This window comes from Cydia splendana, chromosome 3 (assembly GCF_910591565.1).
Source record: "Cydia splendana chromosome 3, ilCydSple1.2, whole genome shotgun sequence".
Classification (NCBI taxonomy): Eukaryota; Metazoa; Arthropoda; class Insecta; order Lepidoptera; family Tortricidae; genus Cydia; species Cydia splendana.
In genome coordinates, this window is record NC_085962.1 from 12,448,138 (window position 1) to 12,468,435 (window position 20,298).

General features: G+C 40.5%; 1 protein-coding gene across 2 annotated transcripts in view; it reads right to left on the reverse strand.

Moving 5' to 3' along the window:
• Positions 1-246: 246 nt before the first annotated feature.
• LOC134806872 (uncharacterized) overlaps positions 247-20,298 on the reverse strand; it is a 72,371-nt gene continuing 52,319 nt past the window's right edge. Inside the window, exons 3-7 of one of the 2 annotated variants that reach the window (XM_063780286.1) lie at positions 18,987-19,104; positions 10,910-11,079; positions 9,707-9,778; positions 1,457-1,546; positions 247-428 (exon numbers count right to left, since the gene is read on the reverse strand). In XM_063780286.1, coding sequence (XP_063636356.1) covers positions 1,479-1,546; positions 9,707-9,778; positions 10,910-11,079; positions 18,987-19,104 — 428 coding nt within the window. In that variant the 3' untranslated portion in view covers positions 247-428; positions 1,457-1,478. Of the gene's footprint in view, positions 429-1,385; positions 1,547-9,706; positions 9,779-10,909; positions 11,080-18,986; positions 19,105-20,298 lie in introns of those variants that run through there. The other variant, XM_063780284.1, reaches the window with a different exon arrangement.

Below are 20,298 nucleotides of genomic sequence, written 5' to 3' on the forward strand. Positions count from 1 at the left end.
CATGTAACCAGAGGGCCTACCGCGAACCACGTTCGACGTGTTGCCTCTTTGTCGCTCTTGTAAATACGTAGGTACGTAAGTGTGACAGGGAGGCGACACGTCGAACGTTCGCGGTAGACCTTTTGCCCTAATATGAAGGCCAGCCACACTTATTCCTCAGCCAAACTTATCTGAATTGACCTTACTAATTTTAAATTACGACTTTTTTTAAACTTAGCATTAAATGCTTAAAAAAAGTAACGGATTAGGTAGGTATATCAATGTAAAATTAAAATTATAACAATGAGAGCCGTGAACTATTTTTATAAACTTTGGTATTTTTATAAAGTTTAGTGCCACTTTGGATTATGACTAGAGATCATAATAATATGTTTATCTTAGAATGCCTTCAGGACAAAATATGAACCATTTTATTTACTGGACCTAACCTGTAACAATTAAACAGATGTTAGATGCAACATTAACAATAGTTACTTATCTAAATTAATTAAAACAGTAAAAACATTTAGATCAGAGTGTAGGTAAAATACCAGCAAGTTCGAACGATTTGATTGAACGGTAATATATAGTATCTACCTACATACACGTTAACAATTTTTTTATAATGTGTGTAGAATAGATAGATTAGGGTATTGACCCCGTTCCGGCTCTTCCCTATCACGCTAACCACTGTGTTTATCTTAACGCTTAAAGTAATAACATTAAGGTATAAACAGCAAAATCTAAATTCCCTTTTAAGATTCTTATTTTTAAAACCTATATTCATTCCTAATTGCTCATGAAAAAGGATAAATTTCTGAACTTGATAAATTAAAGCATCAGGAACGATCTCAAAGTAAGATAATTTTATATGTAATTAAAGGATTTTGTTTAAATATGGATCACCTCATATATTTTCTTTAGTAAAAATATAAATTTACAGAGGGTGATGAATGTGGACCAAATATATACAGACCATATATATAGGTAGGTATATATAATATAGGTACAAAAATATGTAACTTTAATATTCTTGCCCATAAACAAATAATGATATGAAATTAAATGTTGCAGCAAACTATAACTAGCATCTTTTCTTTATGAACTACAAATCCAAATATACTTACGCATAAATGACCATAATTAGAGTAGTACTAGAAGATCCACAGTTCGAGTTAATAGTACTTATTTGGTAAATAAATATTCCTTAAAAACTCTTGTTAGATTTACTAACAGAATACGTTAAAAATTACATCTGGCATGCCTAAAAAAACTAGACAACGGTTACTAAAGGGACATACTAACAACAACTGGCAAAATATTAGCATGGTCCATGGTCCACATTACTCCATATTTAAACAATTTCCACTAACTGCGCATAATAATACAGGTATTTTGGACAATATTGAAATTTAAGTAAATTAACTGTCTTTTGAGACGGTGTACGATTTCTTACACAATGAGGAAAATGTTTTACCTTTTGTATTCTCTCAGTTGACTTATAATACTAATATTTGAGCTAGAACTGGCAGCGCTACCATGGTGATCGCGGTGTACAAATTTGCCCCTGTGAACAAAATAAATATCAATCAGCTGGTGTATTACGGTCGCATTTTATGCGCTTCAACTACGAAATGAAAACCGGTTTTTATTTGTATGAAATTTTGGTTAATAACCGGTTTTTTCAACAATAATATACGGTTTTTTTCAACATAAACCGGTTTAAATTCCCTAGCTTCAATGTCGAGTAAAAATCACTTAACTATTATCAAGCTGGGTCAGAGTGACATTTGCGCTATCGTTTCAAAGACTGAAGTTTACTTAATTAGTGAGATAGATACTAATATCAGTTGCTCTGCAGTTGTTATCTTGCCGTATTAGAAACAAACCGTTGGGAAGTAACAAATTTTAAGGGGCCCACTGATTACCAGTTCGCCGGACGATATCGGCCTGTCAGTTAAACCAAGTTAAACGCAAAATTTGACAGCTCCGAACCACTGACAGGCTGATATCGTCCAGCGAACTGGTAATCTGTGGGCCCCTTTAATGACTCCTCTCGTCACATGCACGGGGAACCACTGCTAAATGTCACGTACATTTGTTTATCATCTTAAACTGTAAATGGAAGTCTGCTTAGGAAAGCAAGTAAATAAATTATTCAATCACGATGAGTATTTAATGGTATACCCAATATAATTATCCATAAACGTGTGTGAAATACCGTTGATAATCGTTTGAATTTTAATGAATAAGGGGGTTAAAGTATAATGAAAATAATGACAAATAATTTGAATATTTATCGTAACCTGGTTCGCGATATTAGTTATTTATTTTGATCAAATATTCAATATCCTGTACGTTATCCAAACATTTATTTAGTTTATTTATATAGGTACCTACATTAGTTTTAGTTTTAGTTATTTATATAATTTAGGCCCTCATTTAGTTTAAAATCGTGATCATCAACCAGTTCTTTAGGCATAAGTACTTAGGTAGGCACAAAAAATTATTTGCCGGAATATGGTCTCTTTCTATTAAAATATATATGATATAGCGTTCAAATAAATGTATATCAAGTCAGTATGTTACGTTTCAAACGTAGCAGGGGAAATTTATTTTTTTAGTTTGGTACTCACAACGACACCTAGCGGCATTGTGGTTGGACAGACCGCACAGGATTGTCTTCAGCGCCATCTATCCGCACAAGATGGCACTTGATCACTTAGTCGCAAGCTGTTACTCTAGGAAACTTTATGGTTCTTATTTTAGTATTAAAGATTTTCTTTAATGATTGAAAGATTTAGGTTTAATTCTTCTAAAATATTAATACTCAATATCGTTAGTCTTTTAATATGATAATTTTCAAATATTGTTTGGGACATCGTTTGCAATGCCTGGCAAAATTCCTTGGCTGTGAAGCGCGGATGTAGATTAAAAAAATAACAAGAGAGGAAATTGATTGTCGAGCGCGATCAAGTGACTGAGATTTCCGCAGCCATGTGAGAAAGTTGGTGTAGATCTTCTCTGGTCGCTTTGTACGGGAGCCATCCCTGTAAAATATGGGAACACACCTCGACTTCTTGTAGCAAGTAAACAGAACTCAACATGGCGTCCCATATTAAGTCCCTGTAAGGGCAAATTAGGATTATTTTTTATAAATGTCGGCAGTGTAGCATCGGCAGCTTCAATTGAACTCCGGCTTTAATGCCGGTCTCTACCCTGGGTTTCTTTCTTCGGGCACGTGTCGGCGCTGGGCGTTGCTGTGGATCTTGGGCTGGAGCTTCGTGCTGTTCATCGCGACGTTGGCGAAGCGGGCAGGCAGCCACCTGGACACGTGGCTGACGGTATCACCGCGTGTCACCGCGACTCTTGGCTGTTCCCCTGCGCGCCTCTGGAGCAGTGCGTGGCCACGGCTTCACCGTCTTCCGCTATGGACACGTGACTCAGGTGTGGTCAGATCTAATTTGTTATTGGCTCTTTCGAGCTCGTGATTACTGTTGCGCATCGCGACGTTGGCGTGGTAGATAGGCGGCCACTTGGACACGTGGCTGACGGTTTCGGCACGTGTCACCGCGGCTTTTGGCTCCAACCTATGCGCCTCTGGCGTAACACGTGGACACAGCCAGACTGCCTTTTACTATAGACACGTGATTTAGGTGTGCTGGTATCAATAGACTTTAATTAGCTTCACGCAATAGTGGCCTCTTAATAGACTTCAAGTGCTCAGTGCATAATTAGTATAGAGACTTAATAAACTTTGACTGAGACTGCCTAGCCAGTCCGATAGCATAGTGTTCTTAGTATACTTAATAGCATAAGGTTATTTTCTGTACTGCTTTACTGTACTACTACTGTTTTCCTTGTGTGAAGCTTTGGAAATTATATTTAATTGTGTCGAGCTTAAACAATAGTTTTTCTTTATCTCATCTTAGCTTTACCTATTTTGTACGCTCTATAGCGTGCTGGCGCCCAATATTACTCATTTTCTCTCTCTAGAATTAATTTAGTTGGCAAATAGATTTTTAGGAATAACACAGACGTGTAGTGTGACAATAGAGCGTCAGACCCACGAACCCTGAATACCACCAATAGTCCATAGCTTAATAAGACCAAAACGCTTGTTACATTTGACACCCAACTAAGGGGCGACGCTTTATTTTTTCAAATATTGTTGTCACAGTCTGTGGATTCCGAAGAAATCTCTCTTTGCTATTTTTTGAGCTCGGTAATGCACTGTGCACACCTCTAATTTTATCTTTAAGACGCCACTGTTTGCTCTGCTTGCTTGCCTACAAATTATTTAATACTTTGACCTTTTGACCTTTTACTATGTTACTTCTATTACCTTAAAAGTTGTAATATTACTTTTCAACAAAAACAAGAAACTGTATTTTCTGAAACTTTGTATGTGAAATTCTCTAAAGATTGACTACTCTGTACTGCTCTGTACCTTATTTTTTAATGATTTAATAATAATATTACTCTGTATGTAAAATAGGCTTACATATCTATGCTTACTGTTGCTCAAAGATGCACCCATTTTTTATGTAAAAAGAGACCACTATTACTACTACTAAAACTTAAAACATTAATTTTTTTTCAAAATGCACCAAGCGACAGCACTAAAATTAATCTGCTTCTTTTTCTCAAATTTGTTGGTCGCTGGTCAAATTTCAGGTCTGCAGATATTGCTGGTGGTTTTTTACCTCTCAACGTTGTCTCGCAGCCATCTCTGGTTCTCTCGGCACAGGTCATCTCTTCTGGAAGGTCAAAGTTAGTTCGCTCTGTCTCCCTTTAACTAAGCTATATTTATGTATCTATTGCTTTATAGGCCTGGTAATTTAGGGCTAAAGCGTTCTATTTTTATTTCTACTACTCACTAAAAGTGAAGCTACTTTCCAGGTTCTAACATAAGAACTCTGTACTAAGCCATCTGCTGGTACATACTTTAATATATTTTATTAATTAAGGAAACTTAGTTCTTAAAGTAACTTTAACTACCACCCCAATTACTCTTAACTTGTACTTACTCACTATAGTTAGGTATAAAAACAAATTTTTTTCTTACTTAGAAGTTATGTTTATGATGAGAAAATGTTACTCATCTCTGTGTTCTAAACATGAACATACTGTACCTGGTCATACTGACGGTACCTATTCCTAGCTGATAGATAATTATTATCTTACTTTACTTTATAGTTTAAGCATATTTTCTTATTGCAAGCATGCAGATTTAGATTTTCTACAGGCGATTTATATGTTAGTTATAGATGTCACTACTATAGGCGATATATATACTATATTACCTTAAGAAACTTATCTTTTAATTTATGCAATGTTCAACAAAGGAATGTTGCACAGGTATTTCTCTCTGTTCTAGAATGAACTCTGTACTTATTGCCTCTCTGCAAAGTACAAATACCTACTTTCTCTTGTAAATGTTATTTACTTTAAATATTTCTAGGTTAGGGTCACTGACACTGGATAACTTTGCTATCTAAATGTTCTATGAACATGGTTGTGAAATAAAACAACAAAGCAAGTTATTTAGTTACTTTATCAACACTACATATTATTTGAATAGTTTGGCATGGAGCCCACTGTTTAGAATATATCTTGGACTGGACTTTTAGTTTACATAACCTAATAAAGTGTCTTTGTTATGTTGGATTTTCACCATAACCCAATAAAGTGTCTTTGTTATGCTGAATTTCGCTTTGATTTCTTCTATGGCTGGTTTCAGGCAATGAGGATACTGCTGGCTTGTGACTTGCTTGCTTGCTGTTGCTTGCTTGCTTGCTGTTGCTTATTGACATCGAGGTTTCGATGTCAAGAAGTTCTTCTTGGATATGACTTCGTCCTTTGATGCTTAACGCGTCAGCTGGTTTTCTGCATTTAAGGTTGGTCTAGTGCATCTAATAAAGTGATGAAATAGTGCTTTGTGAAGTGAAGATTGTGGTTGCAAGTGCAGTGATGTATAATTCCATGTTCCCTTGAGCATTGGATGAAGTTTCAATCCCATCTGGAGCGAAATTTTTTCATTATGCACTTGTATATAACCTCCATTTTCAATTCCTTTGGCGCTTACGACCTTTTGGAATGGGAAGCCTATACGTCAGACTATATGCGTTCCGTTTCACATAAAGATTTAATTGGATCTGTGTTCAAGGATCAGTTCTTGTGTTTCGTATTATGAAAATAATTTCATGGTGTGTTCTTACACATATTGACACTAGAAAAGGGGAGACTGGGGCAATCTAGTGCCCATCTCTTTTAAAACTCTAACTTTTGTGATAACTTTAAACTTTGATTAGAAATTGAAGTTCTCTGAGTAGGTACGTTCTGCTTGTTGTGCACTGTTTCTCTCTCTCTATAAGCAGTGTACGGGAAATTGCTTCCACTCCTGTTGGAACAAATTCTTAAGGACATACACTTACATAAGTTTATATTTTGATAAAATCGTTTACTCTGAATGCTTCTCTTTGTATCTCTGAAAGGGGACGGTAGTCTTCGGTGTGTTTCTGCACATTTGGTACAATAGGGGAGAAAGGGGAAAAATGTATCACCGGTTTTGACACTTAGAATATTTTGTAGTTTCTTTTAATTAGGAATGCATTTGACTGCTAAGTCGCGGTCTACTTAATTTCATGCATTGGATTCTCGCTTGCGGTCCTTGCATGGGGAGTTCGTGTTCTTCTGCTGCACGCCTCCATGGAGTCGATAAGGTTGAGATTTTGTTTTCTTCCTGTCCGTACGCCACGTTGTGGTGTTTCTGCAGTCTACTCTTAACTTTTAGTGGTTGTGGAGTAGATAAAGCTCGGACGTGCACCCCGCTTAGAACTATTCTTCGCTCGCTGCACCGCCGAGATTTACTCTCCCAATCTCTCACTAGTCGATAGTTTTCTTGCATGTTAGTTGTAAACATAGTTTAACTTGATAGTTAGGGTTGTGTATACCTCATGGCATAGTCAATATAGTTAATAAGATTAAAAAAAAAAAAAATGTTTAACTTACATTAAAATTTTTTTTTTATCTAAGTTGGGTGGTAATGTTACGTTTCAAACGTAGCAGGGGAAATTTATTTTTTTAGTTTGGTACTCACAACGACACCTAGCGGCATTGTGGTTGGACAGACCGCACAGGATTGTCTTCAGCGCCATCTATCCGCACAAGATGGCACTTGATCACTTAGTCGCAAGCTGTTACTCTAGGAAACTTTATGGTTCTTATTTTAGTATTAAAGATTTTCTTTAATGATTGAAAGATTTAGGTTTAATTCTTCTAAAATATTAATACTCAATATCGTTAGTCTTTTAATATGATAATTTTCAAATATTGTTTGGGACATCGTTTGCAATGCCTGGCAAAATTCCTTGGCTGTGAAGCGCGGATGTAGATTAAAAAAATAACAAGAGAGGAAATTGATTGTCGAGCGCGATCAAGTGACTGAGATTTCCGCAGCCATGTGAGAAAGTTGGTGTAGATCTTCTCTGGTCGCTTTGTACGGGAGCCATCCCTGTAAAATATGGGAACACACCTCGACTTCTTGTAGCAAGTAAACAGAACTCAACATGGCGTCCCATATTAAGTCCCTGTAAGGGCAAATTAGGATTATTTTTTATAAATGTCGGCAGTGTAGCATCGGCAGCTTCAATTGAACTCCGGCTTTAATGCCGGTCTCTACCCTGGGTTTCTTTCTTCGGGCACGTGTCGGCGCTGGGCGTTGCTGTGGATCTTGGGCTGGAGCTTCGTGCTGTTCATCGCGACGTTGGCGAAGCGGGCAGGCAGCCACCTGGACACGTGGCTGACGGTATCACCGCGTGTCACCGCGACTCTTGGCTGTTCCCCTGCGCGCCTCTGGAGCAGTGCGTGGCCACGGCTTCACCGTCTTCCGCTATGGACACGTGACTCAGGTGTGGTCAGATCTAATTTGTTATTGGCTCTTTCGAGCTCGTGATTACTGTTGCGCATCGCGACGTTGGCGTGGTAGATAGGCGGCCACTTGGACACGTGGCTGACGGTTTCGGCACGTGTCACCGCGGCTTTTGGCTCCAACCTATGCGCCTCTGGCGTAACACGTGGACACAGCCAGACTGCCTTTTACTATAGACACGTGATTTAGGTGTGCTGGTATCAATAGACTTTAATTAGCTTCACGCAATAGTGGCCTCTTAATAGACTTCAAGTGCTCAGTGCATAATTAGTATAGAGACTTAATAAACTTTGACTGAGACTGCCTAGCCAGTCCGATAGCATAGTGTTCTTAGTATACTTAATAGCATAAGGTTATTTTCTGTACTGCTTTACTGTACTACTACTGTTTTCCTTGTGTGAAGCTTTGGAAATTATATTTAATTGTGTCGAGCTTAAACAATAGTTTTTCTTTATCTCATCTTAGCTTTACCTATTTTGTACGCTCTATAGCGTGCTGGCGCCCAATATTACTCATTTTCTCTCTCTAGAATTAATTTAGTTGGCAAATAGATTTTTAGGAATAACACAGACGTGTAGTGTGACAATAGAGCGTCAGACCCACGAACCCTGAATACCACCAATAGTCCATAGCTTAATAAGACCAAAACGCTTGTTACAAGTATATGTCTTTAAAATACGGAATATTTGTATTTTAGCACTATTACATATTATTATGTAACCGGTAATATATATTAACATTTCACAATGCTGAAATATAATTATCAAGTTTCTTTAGAGGATGATAAAATTAATCTGTGTTATATTGTCTCAATCTACTAATTGGATGAGCGAAATTGACACTACTTCGCTGAACATTAATTAAAGGTATTAATTTCTTAGCAGATATCAATTTACACCGTGAACAATAGTCGTCTCTTTGTTCTCGAATAAGGCTTTGTGTAAAAGAACTTGTTATAGAAGATTAGAATTTATCTCTGTTATATAAGTTTTATATAATATAATACCTATAAATATGTTACACCAAATATAACTATAGATACATTAAAAAAGTGTTGCAAGGTAGTTTATACCTACCCATTAATATACACATTTTAATTTTGTATCTATTACGAATAAAATTGTCGCAATCAAACTTATACCTATCATATATACCTATACGGGCCCTTTCCTCTTCGACTGAATACATCGTGTTATTATTTTGCACGCACACATGAGTATGAGCCGGGACACGTGTTATCAAGATAAGTTAGTACTTATAGGAAGGCTGATTTTGACTGAACAATTTGTTATGATTTTGACCTTGTTTTGATACGAACTCGACGATCGTCCTGGTAATTGCCGCGCATCTAACGCACGACTTACATTTCATTTAACGTTTAAGTAACATGAACCAATCAGCGAGATCATTCTCAAAACAAGATAAAAGCTGTAACAAATCATTCAATCAGAATCGGCCTCGGGGCCCTTTTCTCGTGCTAAAGTTGTAAATGTGTGCGGGTCGCGCGTAAACATATCTCTTTCATCTATGTCATCGATTAAACTAGGAATCGATGACATAGATGAGAGATATGTTTTGTGGTCACTGGATTGGGCAACGTCAACTTTTGACAGAATTACCGCATAATGTACACCATCGCCAAATGTAATGTTCGCCATCTACACCATCGTTCATATTTAATTTTGAAGCACGATTATGATACAATCAATTTAATCGTTACGGTAGCAGTGAAAACTTGTGTTGAAATTATTCTAAAAATCTAATAGTAGTTTTCTAAAAGAACATTATTTTTACCTTTTGAACCAACAGCTGCGGCCAATTGCATATCCGCTGCCGTAGGCATCTCAGGAGTTGTGCTTATAGGTCCTGCAACAAAACAGCTATTATACTTCCACCCACCAGCATCACAAGGTGGGATTTGACTTGAACGATTGTCCACAGATAAATGTTCAATGTTATTGCTATTGTATTATTTTCTAAAAGTAAATTAGTCTAATACCTCGGGGATACTATCGAAAAATGTAATGTAATTGGAAAAAGTTGATCCATCATATTAATCTTTCTTTCAATCAGACCCAATATTACGTCACTGGAACCAATCGACGTAGAAGTATATGCCTTGTTGACTTTTAATTTAGGATCGGCAGAGTGCCTAAAAAAATGTTTTTCTGTCCGACCCACCGATATTATGTTTAAAGAAATTTCGGACTACAATGGACTTAACGAAGCATAAAATTATTCACGAGGACTGCCTGCAGGAAATGTTTCATCTCAACTTTATACAGTAAGATAGCTGTGTACACAAACTTTCTGCTGATAAAAAGCTTAAATGGCCCTCTCGCAAATTATTCCGCAAAATTGTTATTTTCATGCCTACGTTCAAAAAAATATTTCCATCCCCTATTCTTGCCGGGCTCGGCCTTTAATGACGTTCGTCGACTTATAAAACGGTTAAATTGCTTGTTTTAAATAAATAAACAGCGTTGTGTTTATTTCGTCCTGTATTATTCTTTTCGAAACTGTTTTAATATATTGCTTGCAACTATTCTAAATATTTTTTTATATTTATTGAAGCATTTTTATAAAATCTTTGGTATAAGCAAATATTGTTTTGCCCACTTTTATTTTTCCCTTGATTTATTGTCATTAGCGCCCTTGTTACTAAATCACAGATTCCAAAGGGGCATAAATTTAATTAATTCACTCTTTATTGTCACTGGAGCCCCAAAGGTAGTTCCTAGTTTCTCACAGCCATTAGCAGGTAACTGTCGGGTTGTGGGAGGGACTTAATTTGCACAAGGCATTAGCATGTCAATCCTGGGACTCCGGCAATACCCTGTCGACACGGGTACAATAATGAGGCATATTTTTCCTTCTAATTATTTTATGTACTCTTGTTAAAAGTTTTTCTTTAACCGACTTTTTATTAAGTAGCTAGAGGCATACTTAAAATTGTGTTATTTGTGTTTTATCAATGTAAGCATTTTTCTAAATTACCTGGGTAATAAATGGCTTCCTTCCGCACCGCGTATTTCGCTTGCGGTATCCTCAGGGTACAGATGAACTCAGCGGGCGACGGCAGATCCTCATCGCGTAGCGTCACTGATGCCACGGCCGAATACCTTCCGTTCACCAGTTTGAGGTCTCTTGTTACGCCATCTAGTAACCTATAACAAAAAAATATGCGTATACTTAAATATCGTAATGTCATTACATTCGTAATAGTAGGCTACGAAACCTCTCGTTGCGCGCGTTTCAGCGAAGAGAGCCAGTAACGAATTTCATTACAACATGCCCGGTCTAGGCCGGCAAAATGATATTGAGCGCGCGTGATGCGCCGCGCCGTATACTCGTATTAGAATTTAAGTTTCTTATTTGTATTTCCACGCATCTATTGAGAAATTTATTACACAGTTACACACACCTCCGCGGGGATTGGTCAACGCGGTATATACCAGTCCTGTGTTCAAGATTTGGTCTCGCTTCCATCGGCTCTTTGTATACCTACCGATGTATCTTTTACCTGTACAAATTTAACATACCTACTCATCAAACTGTAGGACTGTTTTAGAGAATTGAACCTTTGTCTTATACATATGTACATAATTCGATTGTGCTAATAGCTTAAGTATTTCTCTGTTTAGGAAACTATACTAGAGTGCAGCGATTTAGGTAAACATTTCGCTGTCAAAATCTGATAAATCTCAAACACAGCGTATGAATGACCAGATTGACGACTGGTGTTTGGAAATATGTATCAGGTGCAAACCGTGCAAACCGCAATGCGGCTAGTATGCATTGATGGCTTCTAACACGGCAAAACGACTACTGAACTCAGGCATATCTAATTCAATTCAAAATCCCCTCTCCACAACCGCATGTTAAACGTCGGAGGCGGACAGGGCAGGTCAGCATAATTTTGACGCTTACAGCGTTTGGTAGGAATTAGAGAGAAATCGCGAAACGGAAACTTCAGTGTTTGAGGTTAAGCGGACTAGATGAAACAGCTCAGAATTGAACAGAATTTATAATACCTGATTACAGCAGAATGCACTTTCTAGTTTCAAGACACGTGCGATTGGTATTGATAACCATCCTCCTCTAAACCATTCGGTTACGCTTAAGATTAGAAACATGTTTTTAAGTTTCTCATGTTTATTGTTGGCAGTGTGATCAAAAATATTAATGCGTCAATCAATCTTTTTGTCTTTTGATCAAAGATGCTACCTACAGTATAGAAGCTACATTAAAAAGGTGTAAGTAACTAAGTACCAGTGTTAGAAATAAATAACGCAGTAAATAGGAACATAGGTGACTCCAATGTACTGACATTGAGTATACTTATCATGATTAGTGGGCTTATATACCTACCTACTAGTGTTGCTCAAAAGAACAAGACAATAAATATCTACCATATTTACTAAAAACCCGTACAACAGTTTGATCATAGAAATTAATTGAATAATTAATGATAATTTTCTCTTTAAATATTCAATTAAGTAAGTACCGATATCTGACTACATGCGACATTTTAGTAGTTTAAAGAGAAGTTTTATTTTAATAATTTTAGTAAATCCCACTTAGGTATCTGAAAGTATTTGAGACAACATCAGTATGTCCTGTGTAACTGTAAATGATATAATATGTTGCTCTAGCCTTAGAAAAGTTGTACAATTTGTAGAACAACGAAAGATACCGAGTGATATTTTCCTTATTATGTGATCCAGACGCATTACAGCTGTTGATCGATGGAGGTCAGAAAGATGTCATAAGCAAAGGTTAATTGCGAATGAACAAATCTGTGCAATATTAATGGTTCCGCTTCTGCAGAGTTGACATGGGTGACGTCACTATCAATCTCATTTAAATTTTAACAAGCAGAAACGTCTGCGAACGATGCTTAGAATATTTTGACATTGGAAATGTCTTTTCGTTCGCTCCAGTATACGGTCCGATTTCACGAAAAAGTGCGATCCCCTTATATCTCGGAAAGTTGTGAAGATATGATATTAAAAAATAGGCGCAAAAGACGCATAATCACGAGAGCTGTAAGGTGCAAAAATAATTATTCGAGAAAGTCAAAAACAAAAAAAGTTATGGTCGAAATAGTGAAAATAAAATTCAATTTTTTCCGAATTTTTGATTTTGGTGCTCGATAATTTGGAAACGAAGAATGATATCAAAAATTTGAGAAAAACGGCTGTGGACAATTTAGTCAGCTACAATTTGAGCCTAAAACAAAGACGATCGGGTTAAGGGCTTGCCCTGTAGCCTAACCTTAAAATAGTCAAAAAGTTAGAACGACATTTTTCACAGGACATTTATGACTTCATGTTTCGCAGAGTTCGTTATCGGTGTTTGTTGTGAATTATCGGGATTATGACGGCAGAATAACACTTGCACTGCGTGGGCTTTCAAAATCGCTGCAGATTTTTCTTGGTCTAACTCTATCTATCCTGATTGAGACGGGCGTAGATAACGCACTATTCGACAATCTATGCATTCTTGTGGTGGTGGAAATAGCGATAGAGGGAGAGGGAGAGGGAGAGGGAGAGGGAGAGGGAGAGGGAGAGGGAGAGGGAGAGGGAGAGGGAGAGGGAGAGGGAGAGGGAGAGGGAGAGGGAGAGGGAGAGGGAGAGGGAGAGGGAGAGGGAGAGGGAGAGGGAGAGGGAGAGGGAGAGGGAGAGGGAGAGGGAGAGGGAGAGGGAGAGGGAGAGGGAGAGGGAGAGGGAGAGGGAGAGGGAGAGGGAGAGGGAGAGGGAGAGGGAGAGGGAGAGGGAGAGGGAGAGGGAGAGGGAGAGGGAGAGGGAGAGGGAGAGGGAGAGGGAGAGGGAGAGGGAGAGGGAGAGGGAGAGGGAGAGGGAGAGGGAGAGGGAGAGGGAGAGGGAGAGGGAGAGGGAGAGGGAGAGGGAGAGGGAGAGGGAGAGGGAGAGGGAGAGGGAGAGGGAGAGGGAGAGGGAGAGGGAGAGGGAGAGGGAGAGGGAGAGGGAGAGGGAGAGGGAGAGGGAGAGGGAGAGGGAGAGGGAGAGGGAGAGGGAGAGGGAGAGGGAGAGGGAGAGGGAGAGGGAGAGGGAGAGGGAGAGGGAGAGGGAGAGGGAGAGGGAGAGGGAGAGGGAGAGGGAGAGGGAGAGGGAGAGGGAGAGGGAGAGGGAGAGGGAGAGGGAGAGGGAGAGGGAGAGGGAGAGGGAGAGGGAGAGGGAGAGGGAGAGGGAGAGGGAGAGGGAGAGGGAGAGGGAGAGGGAGAGGGAGAGGGAGAGGGAGAGGGAGAGGGAGAGGGAGAGGGAGAGGGAGAGGGAGAGGGAGAGGGAGAGGGAGAGGGAGAGGGAGAGGGAGAGGGAGAGGGAGAGGGAGAGGGAGAGGGAGAGGGAGAGGGAGAGGGAGAGGGAGAGGGAGAGGGAGAGGGAGAGGGAGAGGGAGAGGGAGAGGGAGAGGGAGAGGGAGAGGGAGAGGGAGAGGGAGAGGGAGAGGGAGAGGGAGAGGGAGAGGGAGAGGGAGAGGGAGAGGGAGAGGGAGAGGGAGAGGGAGAGGGAGAGGGAGAGGGAGAGGGAGAGGGAGAGGGAGAGGGAGAGGGAGAGGGAGAGGGAGAGGGAGAGGGAGAGGGAGAGGGAGAGGGAGAGGGAGAGGGAGAGGGAGAGGGAGAGGGAGAGGGAGAGGGAGAGGGAGAGGGAGAGGGAGAGGGAGAGGGAGAGGGAGAGGGAGAGGGAGAGGGAGAGGGAGAGGGAGGTTAGTCTAAGAATAAAATAATTATCATTCAAAGTTGTAGTTTTATTTTGTAACTTTTTAGGGTTCCGTACCCAAAGGGTAAAACGGGTCTGTATTCTATTCTGTATTCTGTATAAGACTTCGCTGTCCGTCCGTCCGTCCGTCCGTCTTTTTTTTCACAGATTTTCACAGATGATGTATTTCTGTTGCCGCTATAACAACAAATACTAAAAACAGAATAAAATAAAGATTTAAATGGGGCTCCCATACAACAAACGTGATTTTTACACGACTGCCCAAACAAAAAGAGTGTATTGTTTTCAGCGTTCATGTTTGTATGTATGTGAGTTTCTTTATTCCACCTTAACTTCTGAATGCCTTAACCGATTTAGACGTATGATACATCATTAGAATCCTTACGTCATCCCGGGTAACATAGGCTATGTGACGTCATTATAAAAACAATATGGCGGACTTAATACGCCATATTACGCAACCTTTAGAAAAAAATATCGTGCAATCGAGTAGGGTATCAAAATGAAGGGCTTTGAAAGCCGATTGATAATATATATGCAACATGTGGGTTTAAGTCTCATTTTGAGAAAGTAAGAATTGACAAAATATGTTAAGAGAAGCTAATCTCATAAAACCAAATATTATTATTGAATGGGATACTTATTAAAATAAAAGGAAAGGGTTTGATCGCTGATATAAGAAAATATAATTATATTATATTAGGTAGGTACATACTACTCATAGTTTTTAAAACATGTTCGTAATTGCGCTTATGGAATCGAAAAGTTTAAAATATAACTTCTATTTATTAATCGATACGATACAGAGTCCGTCTAAGCTAACTCTGCACCGACTTTGGCAGAACAAATCGTGAAAGTATCATTATAACCGTATGGTTTGATTTAATTTTAACATTTATGATGATGATGACATTTTTTTTAAGGCCGAAGGGTGAGCTCCACCTAGGGCCTACGGCTCAGAGCGTAAGATAGATGTGCGCTTCCTGCAACTTGTCCAAGTATATGCACTCGGTCCAAAGCCAGGCGCCAAAGACGCCCCACACTAAAAGGGTCAGGCGTAGCCCGACGTACGTGACACGCTATACGCTTACCAAAGCCGGGCGCCTTTGGCGCCCTCATACTCAAAGCATCGGCCGTAGCCCGACATACGTGGCGCGTTGTACGCGTTCCAAAGCCGGGCGCCTTCGGCGCCCTCATACTAAAAGAGTCGGGCGTAGCCCGACGTACATACGTGGCGCACTGCGCGCGGTCCAAGGCCAGGCGACTTCTACTTTCTCATACTAAAAGTGTCGGGCGTAGTCCGACGTACGTGTAACGCTGTACGCATACCAAAGCCGGGCACCTTCGGCGCCCTCACACTTAAAGGTTTTGGCGTAGCCCGATGTACGTGGCGCGCTGCACGCAGTCCAAAGCCAGGCACCTTCAAATCTCTCATATTAAAAGTATTGGGTGTAGCGTGACACGCTGTATGATTACCAAAGCCGGCCTCATACTCAAAGCGTCGGGCGTAGCCCGACGTACGTGGCGCGCTGTACGCGTTCCAAAGCCGGGCGCCTTCGGCGCCCTCATACTAAAAGAGTCGGGCGTAGCCCGACGTACGTGGCGCGCTGCGCGCGGTCCAAAGCCAGGCGACTTCTACTTTCTCATACTAAAAGTGTCGGGCGCCGAAGGCGCCCTCTTACTCAAAGCGTCGGGCGTGTACGAGGCGCGTTATACGCGTTCTAAAGCCGGGCGCCTTCGGCGCCCTAATGGTAAAAGAGTCGGATGTAGCCCGACGTACGTGGCGCGCTGCACTCGGTCCAAAGCCAGGTGCCTTCGACTCTCTCATACTAAGTGTCAGGCGTAGGCCCCCATACGTGACACGCTGTACCCTTACCAAGACGCCTTCAGTGCCCTCTTGCTCAAAGCGTCGGGCGTAGTCCGACGTACGTGACACGCTGTACGCATACCAAAGCCGGGCGCCTTCGGCGCCCTCACACTTAAAGGTTCTGGCGTAGTCCGATGTACGTAGCGCGCTGCAAGCGGTCCAAAGCCAGGCGCCTTCGACTCTCTCATATTAAAAGTATCGGGCGTAGCGTGACACGCTGTATGATTACCAAAGCCGGCCTCATACTCAAAGCGTCGGGCGTAGCCCGACGTACGTGGCGCGCTGCACGCGGTCCAAAGCCAGTCCCCTCAACATTCTCATACTAAAAGTGTCGGGCGTAACCCGACGTACATGACACGCTGTACGCTTACCAAAGCCGGGCGCCTTCGGCGCCCTCATACTCAAAGCGTCGGGCGTGTACGAGGCGCGTTGTACGCATTCTAAAGCCGGGCGCCTTCGGCGCCCTAATGGTAAAAGAGTCGGATGTAGCCCGACGTACGTGGCGCGCTGCACTCGGTCCAAAGCCAGGCGCCTTTGACTCTCTCATACTAAGTGTCGGGCGTAGGCCCACATACGTGACACGCTGTACCCTTACCAAGACGCCTTCAGTGCCCTCTTGCTCAAAGCGTCGGGCGTAGCCCGACGTTCGTGGAGCACTGTACGCGTTCCAAAGTAGTCGGGCGTAGCCCGATATATGCGGCGCTCTGCGTGCCTTTCTGTACTGAGGACGCCCTCGCAAAAGTAATATAAAGTGACTTCAAATGATTATTAACGAAATCATGACCCCAAAATTAATTAAATAAATAAAAAATTAAAAAACACGACTGCGAAAAAGCTAACTGAAAAGATAAAAATATTTTTTAGTTGTGTTAGTTACTCAACTTAATGAATGTAAAAATTCTAAAAAGTATAAAATAAAATAAATTAATTAAAAATTAAAAAACACGACTGCGAAAAAGCGAACTGAAAAGACAAAAATAATTTTTAGTTGTGTTAGTTACTCAACTTAATGGATGTAAAAAATTATTAGAATATGAGTGTTTAGTGAAGGTTATAAACAACAAACGCAAAAGTTTTATGCTCATTTAGGATCGTGACTGTACCTGTGTATTTTATTTCAATTGCAGTCGGGGACCTTGATGTATTGACATTTTCCCATTTAAAAGGTCCCCGACTGCAATTGAAATAAAATACACAGGTATAGTCACGATCCTAAATGAGCATAAAACTTTTGCGTTTGTTGTTTATAACCTTCACTAAACACTCATATTCTAATAATTTTTTACATTCATTAAGTTGAGTAACTAACACAACTAAAAATTATTTTTGTCTTTTCAGTTCGCTTTTTCGCAGTCGTGTTTTTTAATTTTTAATTAATTTATTTTTTGACCAAAGTTAAGCAACGTCGGGAGTGGTCAGTATTTGGATGGGTGACCGTTTTTTTTTTTTGCTTTTTTTTGTTTTTTTTTTTGCATTATGGTACGGAACCCTTCGTGCGCGAGTCCGACTCGCACTTGCCCGGTTTTTCCTTATCCGTCTGGATAAGGAAAAAGTCGCTCAGCGACAATATTTTTTCGAATTCCGTAGATTCATTTCCAATGTGCTCGATAGTCGTGCGAGGCACGAAATCTGTGAATTTTTTTAAAAGTGGAAAAAATTACTGTCTTGGGTGAGACTTGAACTCACTGCCTCGGGATCCATACTCTAGCTGCCATCTGAGCCACCAAGACCTCATCCATAGCCAGCAAATCTTTCCACCATATGGGTTTAGGGGACCCCCAGCGCCATCTACCGCAGGAGCGTTATACTTCTTAAACTTCTTAATATTTTCCACTGTCAAAAAACCGACCAAGTGCGAGTCGGACTCGCGTTCCAAGGGTTCCGTACATTACCCAATTTTTAACAATGTATTTTTTATATGTGAAACGCTAGTGAATTGCCTTTAAAAAACCCGTAGGGGTCGGATCAAAACTAAGTAATTAGTCCGACTCACGCTTGACTGCATATTTCTAATAGGTTTTCCTGTCATCTATTTTAAAATTACAAATTAAAATATTTGAGATTCTCCAAATTAACTCTTTCATTTGATATGTAGCACGATATAGTTTAAAAAACATAATTATTTAATTTTCTCATTTACCTCCCAAAAGTGGCCTCCATGTTTAAAATTCATTTGTTTACGTAAGATGTCCGTCTTTGGGTCACGAATTTAGATATGTGTACCAAATTTCAACTTAATTGGTCCTGTACTTTTGGAGAAAATGGGCTGTGACAGACGGACAGACAGACGCACGAGTGATCCTATAAGGGTTCCGTTTTTTCCTTTTGAGGTACGGAACCCTAAAAATGTATTCAAAGCTTACTCTCAATCTCTTTAGGTGACATTGCGCCGTTACTGCTGCGGCGTTGACGCGGGCGATGGCAACGACAGTAACATAACATAGTCGCAACAGTGACTTTAAATACTTACCTCTCAGGGGTTGCTAGCGTAAGATTGGGTGCTGGGTACGCTCCCTCTGCAGCGCAAATGACGTTCACTGTGTCGTCATCAGTCTTGTTCTGGATTAGGCGGAAATTTGTCTCGGGAACTGAAAGAGAAGATAACAAATTAAAACGTACAAATTTTACTTTATTTTATAACATTTTTAAAACATAGTAAAAACACTTAAAATAAAAACTTATTCTTAATAAAAAAATTGACCTAAGGCGTAGTCGCTCGGTGGGGTGCCTAGAAGGCTGGCCGCAATGCCCCACTGGATGGCAATGCTTATCCGCTGGGCAAAATATTGGCCAGCCCTCTGGTCACCGGAAGTAATATTTAAATGACGGTATTATAAGTATGGTATAACAGGTAGGTAATAGTTTTGCTGGCTGTATCTAAGAACTTCATTATTAGCTCTACTAATTTGGTTTACTAGTCCCGAACTATTGTATTATGTTTTATGATCATAAGTTACTAAATTCACTATGACGCAAAACTTTTGACTACCCCCATGACGTTGAAAGTTTACAGTGACTTATTAACATAATGAAGTCGTAAACCCCAACTTAGAAGTACCACAGAAGCGCGAGACATTGATTATTTTTTAGGGTTCCGTACCCCAAGTGGTAAAAACAGGAGCCTATTACTAAGACTCCGCTGTCCGTCCGTCCGTCTGTCTGTCACCAGGCTGTATCTCATGAACCGTGATAGCTAGGCAGTTTAAATTTTCACAGATGATGTATTTCTGTTGCCGCTATAACAACAAATACTAAAAACAGAATATAACAAATATTTAAGTGGGGCTCCCATACAACAAACGTGATTTTTTTGGCGTTTTTTTACGTACCTTGGTACGTTTAAATGGTACGGAACCCTTAGTGCGCGAGTCCGACTCGCACTTGGCGGGTTTTTTTCAAGTATTTTATTACAATAAATTAATCTCCGAGAACGTTTATAACTTATCGTTTACTGCAATATTATTATTTCTAATCCTAAAATAAAATACAAATAGTTGAGTGTGCTCAGAGCATAAAAAGGTCAACCACGGCGTTGCATGAACAAGAGATTTCCTTTGGCAGTATTGGTCCTTAGGACCCAAGGGGGGGGGAGGAGGGAGTAGGTACGCTCAGGTATGCCACGCTGGGCTATTGGCCAACACCTCAAGTCCATCATACACGTCCCCGTCGTCCCTGTATCTGCCGCCGCGGATCAGGGCCGAACCCACCCAGGGTCTCATTGGTGGGTGGGTCGTCCCTCCTGGGCAATGCTAGTGGTCGGATCGGGCGTCGCTATATTTACC